Source organism: Asparagus officinalis, chromosome 9 (assembly GCF_001876935.1).
Source record: "Asparagus officinalis chromosome 9, Aspof.V1, whole genome shotgun sequence".
NCBI lineage: Eukaryota > Viridiplantae > Streptophyta > Magnoliopsida > Asparagales > Asparagaceae > Asparagus > Asparagus officinalis.
The window spans coordinates 57,364,990-57,374,538 of NC_033802.1; the positions used below are offsets into that span (position 1 = coordinate 57,364,990).

The 9,549-nt window shown below is 39.8% G+C and overlaps 2 protein-coding genes across 2 annotated transcripts in view; both read left to right on the forward strand.

Moving 5' to 3' along the window:
* Positions 1–3,979, forward strand: part of LOC109823471 (uncharacterized oxidoreductase At4g09670-like) — a 5,568-nt gene extending 1,589 nt beyond the window's left edge. The window contains 1 exon segment of the mRNA XM_020389754.1: positions 3,214–3,979. Within this exon segment, the coding sequence (XP_020245343.1) occupies positions 3,214–3,834 (621 nt within the window). The 3' untranslated portion in view covers positions 3,835–3,979.
* On the forward strand, positions 5,757–6,903 carry LOC109824359 (probable beta-1,3-galactosyltransferase 14). The gene has a single exon (XM_020390939.1). The coding sequence runs from the start codon at positions 5,815–5,817 to the stop codon at positions 6,805–6,807; it is 993 nt and encodes a 330-aa protein (XP_020246528.1). The 5' UTR covers positions 5,757–5,814; the 3' UTR covers positions 6,808–6,903.

Consider the following 9,549-nt stretch of genomic DNA (forward strand, 5'->3'; position numbering starts at 1 on the left):
GCCAATAAAGAGGGAAATAAAATCCGAAAAAAAGAAAAATATGTGTTGCATGTTAGATCAGAACGAGCTTCTATGTAGATCACAAGGAATGGTCCTTATGCAATTTGGACTCGAGCCATTTGTCGTATAATAGAGCATCCTCGCATACTAATATGAAAACTTAGTTTCCACTTTTAGTAAGAGAGATTCCGACCCGCAATATCCCACAAGGAAAGGAAGTGGTGACACCGATCAGAGCTAATCTCACTTGACATATACCGGAGAGTTGTGATGGGAGATCTGATATATTTTGAGCTTCTGTTATGCGGGCTTCATATTAATATCTTAAAGGCAACACCTGGTGGTGGAAAACACTAAGTGAAGGGCTTTCAAGAGTCTATCTGTTATTGAGAAATCAATTTTTAAAAAGTGGAGGGAATTCACAGTCCCTCATTGGAACAACTATTAGGATTCAGTGTTCCTAAACGTAAGTTGAGAACCAACTTAACCCAAAAGTTAATCCATTAGGTACTAGCCCACCTTTCCATGTGAAACTATTCTTGCACATGAATTCCCAACATCACATGCAATAGATTAAGCTATTTTTCTATCGCTTCAACTATGAAAGGATCCTTAAGAATTAATGTCAATATTTGTTGGTATAAGTATTCCGATATCTCCAAAGAAGCTACAACACAACGATGCATAATGAACAATAACTATACATATAACTACCGACTAGAACAATTACATTGCTTCACATAAGGTCTTTACTCTTACTGTTCAAAACACACACACACACACACACACACATACACACATTAAGTTTGTAGGGAAGCAGCATTTTCAACTTATCAGTTGATGAGAGTAGGAAAGTGATAATTTTTGTAGTAGAAAAGTGGAGAGAAGTTCTCAAATCTAAAGTATCTAAAATTAGCAGAACACAAACATAAGTTATAGAATGTACTTTTTATAAAAGTGGAAAAAGGAACGATCATAGTGCATGACTATCAAGTAGCATCTAAGAATAACCACTTTCTTTATTTAGGGTCAATTGAATAATAGTCATGATGTTGAGATAGAGGATGATGTGATTCATTGAGTCATAGCGAGGTGGTTAAAATGGCGTGTTCTAGAGTTCCATGTGATCATCTTACAATACCTATGCGATTGAAGGTAAAATTCTATAAGATAATTATAAAGCCAACCATATTTTATGGATTTGAATTTGTGGCAATTAAAAAACAACTTATGCAAAGAATAAGCGTACAAAAATGAGAATGTTAGGATGGTCTCATGGATATATGCTAAAAAATAGTTTAAAAGATTAGAGGTTGCTCCTATCTAGGGTAAAATGAGAAAGAATCGATTGAGATGGTTTATGCATGTACAACGGAGGCCACTAAATGCATATGTTAGAAAAATTGATAAGATTATAGTTAATGGGGCAAAGAGAACTAGAAGCAAACCTAAACGGACTTTTTGGAAGTAGTTAAGAAGGATACGATAAATAAGCATAACGGAAGAGATGTTCCATAATAGAATCGAATGGAAGAATAAGATTCATGTAGCTGACCCCAAAAATTTGGGATAAAGGCTTTGTTGTTGTGGTTGAATCATGGTTAGGGCAGTCAAATCTTAGACCATCTCCAATGGCCAACAATCTCAACAATTTTTTGATGCAATGGCAAGGCAAGTAGGAAGGCATTTGAAAAGGAGGGGAGAGAAAGTGAGGAGAAAGGCAAAATTTGCCTTCCTGTTAACTTTCAAAATGGGCCCCACATGTCATAAACTTTTTATAATTATTCTCACCTTGTTTTTAAATGATTTTTTTGATCAATAATTATTTGAAATTAATTTTTTATTTTTTCACCACTATTTATTATTTTTCAAGATCTATAAATAGAGATTAAGTTTGTGTTCTTTGGACACCAAAAAAATTTAAATTTTTTGCTTAGTTATCATAGTTGAGTGATGTGGAGGAAAGATAAAGTGAAAAAACTTTTTGAAAAACTAGTTGTTGTGAAGTTGAAAGGCAATTGGAAAAGACAAGTGATGTGGAGGGAGAATAAAGTGAGGTGGAAGGAGAGAGAAAGGCAATATTTGCCTTGCCATTGGAGATGGTCTTACAATTAGGGCAGTCACTAATTGTGTTTCAAGGTTGAGCAGAGCATGAAAGTGTAAGTTTTTTATGGTAGGATGTGGGACCTTTTCCCCATTATAGCTGTAATAAATGGCTTCACATTAGGGTACTGTTGTGCATGTTTGCAGAGGCTCAACATTGTTATTTGTTCTATGCGCAAAAGTACATCGAATTTCTGTTTGCAAGTATGTGCTTCTATTACTCTTGTAAAAGTGTTCCTCAATACTCAAGTTTTGCATCAGTTTCGTTTCAGTCCAGATAGAAATGACTATCTACTTTCTAAACTGAATGGTATTTGGATCACATGGTTGTAGTAGGATAACATGTCGTGGTTGTGGAAAGTTCACAACCTAGCAACGTTGATGAGTTTTTGCAATAATCTTACTGTGCAAGTAGATATGATTGCTGGAAGAGAGCTGTAATTTTGTCCAGTTTTTTTGCTCCATCATAGTTTTCTTTTTTGGTGTCGAGAAAAGCCCATAGACAGGGAAAGGAACTCCCATGAACATAACTCTTGTTATGCATATGGATCTCAACATACTTCCATAAAGATGGTATTTGTACATTTTGGACTAAAGCCATAATGCAATAATCCTAAGTTCGGTCCTTGCATATCAATTGAATGTTTTCTTGTCCACATTTGAGAGAATGATTCGCACAAAGCGCCCACAACGAAAGGAAATGGCAATGCCATCTGATCTAATTTCACTTTTTATGTAGCCAAGAGTTATGATGTGCAATTTGGTACATTTTGAGCTTCCATCATGTGACTGCCATATCGATATTATCTTTTTTGAGTCACTATTGCCATATTAATTCTAAATGCAACATCCATTGGTGGACAACATTATTACATCCTACAAAGAGATCTCAAGTGTGTAGTTTTCATTGAGGGGTCAATTTTCTTGAACAAAGCAGAAACATAAGAAGTTGAGGGAGCAACACAACAAAGCTATTTCTCTATATGCTCTGAGGTTTAATGTCAATGCTTTTCTGTATAAATCTCAAAACTAGGAGCACGTGATGCATGGACATTTACTTGCTGTTTACTTCAACATGTTTACATCCTTACTTCCATATTTATGCTTCAGGTAAACAGCATTTTCACTTTTGCCGCTGACCCAGATTTCCTCGAGAATGACATCCGTGTAAAGCCAGACCTCGACGCCCATGGAGCTCTCGGTGACGCGGGCTGGTACTGCATCCGGGCCATCCTCTGGGCCACTGACTACCAACTTCCAAACCGAGCCATCGCCCTCCGAAACCCCATCCTCAACACCGCCGGAGTCATCCTTGCCTGCGGCTCTTCCCTCATTTGGGACGACGGCAAGGTTGCCACTTTCCACTGCTCCTTCTTGAGTCATCTCACTATGGAAATCACAGCCCTGGGAACAAAAGGAACTCTCCATTTGAGTGACTTCATAATTCCCTACGAGGAGAGCTCGGCTGAGTTTTCATTCAGTTCAAACGCAGGGTTCGATGAGTTGGTGACGAGGTGGGACCCTATGCCAAGCAAGCATGTAGTTGCCACTGAATCGCCTCAAGAAGTCAGAATGGTTGCAGAGTTTGCGAGATTGGCTGCGGGAATCAAGAGGTCTGGATTAGAGCCAGAGAGAAAATGGCCCGAGATTACGAGGAAGACGCAGTTGGTTCTCGATGCTGTGAAGGCTTCTATTGGGAAGGGGTTTGAAGCTGTAGAGATTGTTGGATGATGTAAGTTTTCTATGGAAAATGTTTGTCTTCGATCATGTGAGACAGTGGTGAAGGTTATCTTATCCCAATTTGAAATGCTTACTTAAAAATCTTGTGAGCTAAGAAACTATAGACTTTTGGTGAAGTTGTGTGTATATCATGTTATTGTGGCTGTTTGGCGTGCTGGATTTGGCTTCCCCTCTGGCGCCGTAAAGAGTCTAAAGACTTCCTTGGTTTGTCTAGTTTGTTTACTTGCATGCTTCCGAGTATGCTGGTGAAATTTCGTGGTGATTAAATGTGAACGAACGGAAGAGGGGGGCCTCACACCCACGTGCAGCGTGGGAAATTGATGAATGCAGACTTGTTTTATTGCGATCTGACTCTCTTGTTGTGCTGCCGAAGTGCTGCCGAAATTTCCGCTGCGCGCAACATTAAATACATAATGACGTATAGTTGTGGACAACATGCTAGGTGAAGGTTCACCAAGATGCCTACAACTGTGGTTTATTTCTTTACATCATGCTGAAAACGATCTTTAATGCACAAGTACATGTATTGGTAATGGTAATTGTAGTACAACTTTGGTTTATTTCTTTACATTATCTTTAATGCACATATACATGTATTGATAATTGTAGTATAAAAGTATACTCCTCAAACCTTTAAGGTTTGGTGCACCGATAGGGGCAATAGAGAACTTTGATATGATATCAGAGAAATTTGTGTTACGAATTTCTAAAGGGGGTTTAAAAAGAATACTGCTATGTGAAACTGAGTTTCGACTCATAAAAATGTCTTCAATCTGTGGATATATATTAAAGTATAAAATTATATCTCTCAGTTTTTATCATGACTTTGTAGTTTTAATGTAGCGACAGAAAAGCTTTGATAGTAATATTGTAGAGAAAATTGTTCATAAAGGATATCAAGAACAGAAACATCGTATGTAACATCTTATGCAAACAAACAAGTACACTTTTATATTAGATGATCATCTCTATAGGCTAGAAGTTCTGAGGTTGACGGTAAGGGGTGTAAAATGGTCTGAATATATCTGAACTGGTCTGCAACCATATCCGAAACAGATGTGGATATGATAGCCAAAATTTGAAACCGATCAGATAAGGATATGGTTTTCGATGTGTTTGGTTGGATACGATTTTGAATAAGGCATCAGTTTAAATTCCGGGTATATATGTTCCGAACATCCTAATTCAGACATGGATTCAACTGCATGCAATTCTTGGTTTTTGTGGGATTTTCTTAGGTTAGTGTGGTTGAAATTTCGTAAAATTTACTACCTAAAACAATTTTTTAACTGATAATTAACTTTTATTGACTAATTAATATGATATTTTTTTGTCATATACGATTCATATCTGAGTCATATGCGTTTTCAAATATCTGATTTGAATCTATAATTGTATCCGTATCCGCTTCTCTAATATCTAAACCATATCTATTTCTAGTTAACATGGATATGATCATGGTTTTTTCTTATGAACATCTATATCCGTATTCATTTTCAGAAAGCGGATATATGTATGACAAGTGTAACATCCAAACTGTATCCAAACAGGATGCGCCCCTAGCTCTTACTTGACGGCTTCTAGAAAGTGGGGCAACAACTAAATCGGATGAAAAGATAAAGGTTCGGTAATTATATAGCCACCTCAGAGATGGAATCAGAAACTTGATGATTATAAGCTTTCAGTCGTAGGATTTAAAACAATGGTGAACTCTAGTTTCGTTAAAATTACAAATTTAGAATATATTGAGTTCTGATGGCGTGAGGATTAGTGTGGGATTGATTAAGTTAGAGATGTTTTATGAGTTCTAGTCGTAGTAAGACAAGGATTTGTTATCCTATTTGGATTCTTTGGTTTTGCTATAAAAGCACTCGGATTTGTTGCTTCAACAAAACTTGAGAATAATAGAGAGAGAGAGAGAGAGAGAGAGAGAGAATATTTTCCTTTAACCTACCAGCAGCCAACTACACAATGCCGAGCAAAATCATGTTTTCTGATTCCATCCATCCCCGCCGACGCCTGTCCTTGTCCTCCGCCTTCAATGTATTCTGCGTCTCTAGCGGAATCCTCGGGTTCCTTTTCGGAATTATGACTTTGTACAACAACAACATCAACTTCGGACTGACTTCTTGGGATCACAACGGGATTGTGGGCGGCTCCATCGCAGGAGCACCCGATATTGTCGACAGGCACAGGGTGCTGGCGTTCGTAGGGGTGCAAACGGGGTTTGGATCGACGGGAAGGAGGAGAGCTCTTCGACAGACTTGGTTCCCTTCCAATCCTCAGAGCCTTCGCCAGCTTGAAGAATCGACGGGTCTGGCGTTCCGATTCGTGATCGGGAAGACCGGCGACGAAGCTAAGACGGAGGCCCTCAAACGAGAAGTCGAAGAGTTTGGCGACTTCTTGATGTTGCAAGACCTCGAGGAGGGATACAGCAATTTACCAGCCAAGACCTTGTCGTTTTTCAGAGCAGCATACGACGCGTACGACGCCGAGTTTTATGTGAAGATGGATGATGATATTTATTTGAGGCCGGATCGTCTTTCTGTTCTCCTGGCGAGACATCGCCCCCGCCCCCTTACCTATATCGGATGCATGAATAAGGGTCCGGTCTTGACCGACCCAGAGCAGAAGTGGTATGAGCCGCAGTCGAATCTTCTCGGACGCGAATACTTCTTGTACGCTGGTGGTGGTATCTACGCGCTGTCGTATGAGGTGGTGGAGGATCTGGTTAGCTTGAGAAGGGACACCGTTCGACTGTTCAACAATGAGGATGTGACGATCGGAGCGTGGATGCTTGCTATGAACGTCTATCACGAGGATGACCGAGCACTGTGTGAGCCTGAATGCACGCCGTCGTCGATAGCGGTTTCTGATAGTATGTGCTCGGGGCTGTGCAATCCGGAGGTGAAGATGTTAGAGCTCCACAAAAAAGAAATATGCTCTAGCAATCCTGGTTTGTAATCTATTAAATAATAAGTTTTTTTTTTTAATTTTAAGTATGGTGAAAAGGCAGACAGATTTTGTATTGAGAAAAAAAGGGTAAAAAGTTATTTGAGATCTTGTATTATAGAGGAATCGAATAACTAATGATTCACTTATGCCTTTGAAATACAAACATAGCATATATTGTACGTAAATATCTTTCATATTACTTCATGTTCAATTTCAACTATCTTAGATTCCGCTTATCAACCAATCTCCAATTCTAGCCTTGTGGCTAGTGGAGCAAGATGTTGCCTTGACTCTTTTGCAATGATGTCTTAATTGCACAAGTTATGCAGGGTAATGGTTTCATTTATAAATCTGTATATATGTGAACGAGAGCCAAGCTATGGAAAAGAAACGTTATAATATGATCAAGGCCATATATATACTGCTCATAAATTCAATGATCCATCCTTGGGGCTTGAGTTTGTTAGATTATGTGGCCCACGTATTAACTATTTTATTAGCTCACTTTAATCACGTTTTAAGCTAACTTTTAGTAGACACGTTTTCTACAATTACGTTTTAGTGGCAACAATTTTTAAACCATGTTTTGCTTAGTTAAAGGGTTATTATGGTTTAATAATATTAAGTGTTAAATTCCGATTGGTCAGTTTAGTTGGAGATAAGATTGTCAAATAACTGCGCACGTTGATGGAACGTGTGATAATTGTGTTGATGCTCGATATCAAACAAACAATTAATCCAGAAGAGGATGGTTGCGGGTGATGAAGGATGATGGAGGGCATGTTCCCTTCTTCGACTTTATGCCTAGTTTTTGAACGAGGGGTTGATATCCGCACTGCACAGATAAAAAGAACTCGTGAGAGGACGGGGGCTGGTTCCCTCGTGGTTCGTCGATCAAGTCAGTTGATGAACGTGAGCTTGAGTGGAGTTTAGAGCTATGTATTCTTGTTAGAGATGATGATCTCTGGGATTTAGATCAGGAGGAAGATTTAAGTTGCTCCGAGAGTTGTTTTTTAGATTAGACCAGGTTATCCTTATTTTGATGGTGAACAGCCTCCATATATGAAGCGGATGTCCATGGCAGACTGGTTATTTCGGTCATGCAGAATGGCAGTGAGCCAGTGACAAAGTGTGAGCTGGAAGGTCTCGCTCTACAGGTATCGATTGACGACTAGAGAGGAAGTCATCTCAGCATAGGAGATGGCGTCTCCGTGATATCCGGGAAGTGACTTGTGAATTGTGGCAGAAGTCACGTGAGCATATTGAGTCGTCTCTCGCTTTACAGATATCGGCTAGCAACTGGAATGGAAGTCATTTCAGCCTAGGAGATGGTGTCTTCACATTTTCTGGGAAGTGATTGAGCTGACAAGTCATGGAGACTTATCAGGCTAAAATCTGGATAAGGCTTGTCCGAGGTGGACTGAGATGTCGATATGTGCTCTGGGAGAGAGGCTTGAGGCTGGGGCCAAGTTCTCAACTTAGTCGACAACAGAGAATGTCCCTCTAGTCATTTCTGAAAAATACCCAGTGAGTGATCGAGTGTCCTAAATAGGGTCGTCCTTGATAATAAAGTCGACCGGCACCACCTTTCGCGTCGACTTAGGAGTGTCGGCCTGTCCAACTGGTTGAAATGTCATCTTATCTCAGCTAATAACCATCTCTTGAGTCGATATAAAGATGTCGACTCGTTTGGGAGGTCAGGATCTCTCGTACCAACTAGCATCGCCTCTTGTGTTGACACCAGAGTGTCGGCTTGATGAGTCGGTAAGGTCGAAACCTCTGTAATTGTGTCTTGGGTTTATCCCTAATAAGGTACTAAGGTCTTGTAATTTAGCCATGATGGTCGAGTTGTACTGGAAGATTCAACCATATGTTATGCCTTGGGCTTACCTTGATAAAGAGCCAAGGGCTTTATTTTTCAACTGAGGAGTCATTGTGCCTTGAACTCTTGAGAGTTGACTAGGGCTTTCTTTCCCCTAATGCCGAGAGATGACTGCGGGAGTTAGCCAAAGGGTTAAGCTTGTTTCGCTTAGGACTCTTATCGTATCATTTTGCCAATATTCGTATCTTGGGTGAGTGAACACCATAACAGTTTGCCCCATTCACTCAGAGTTAGCTTTTAGTCGACTCCGAGAGAAAATAAGATATGCTCTGATTAATGCAGGCCTGCTAAAGATGAGAAACTGAGAAGTCCTTATCTTAGAGATGTGGCTTGTCCTGATTGGACACCCATTGTTAACTCCGCTATTCGTGGCTGACGTCACCAAAGAATCTGGACCGTCTTTTTGAGAGACGATGCTTCATGGATAGAAGGGAGGATCTTCCACTTTTCGAGTATTGGGATGTGGGGCATTAAATGAGGGTGGTGCTTCGTGTTTTGAGAAAAACCGCTTCAGATTCGGATGTGAATCTGGCCTGGTTGCTTCGAAAATCACCGCGTCTTTTGAAATCCCTCTATACCCTTCTTTGAAAGCTTATAAATAGCTCTTTGATGGTAAGATAGTTCTTTTACAAATATTTGCTCTGGAAAAATTCCCGATATTCCTCCAAGCTTTTTCTAAGAAAAAAAATCTTCCATGGCTTCTCAAGCTTCAAACTATGGCCGTAGTGAGGAGAGACTCGCTACTTTTTTCTTATCCGCTCGAAGGTCCATATGGACAATCTGGTGGGATTGTATGATCAATATAATATCCCTCGAACTCTCACATTGGCGACGCCAGAGATGAGCAAGCCAGTGTATTGCCACGACGA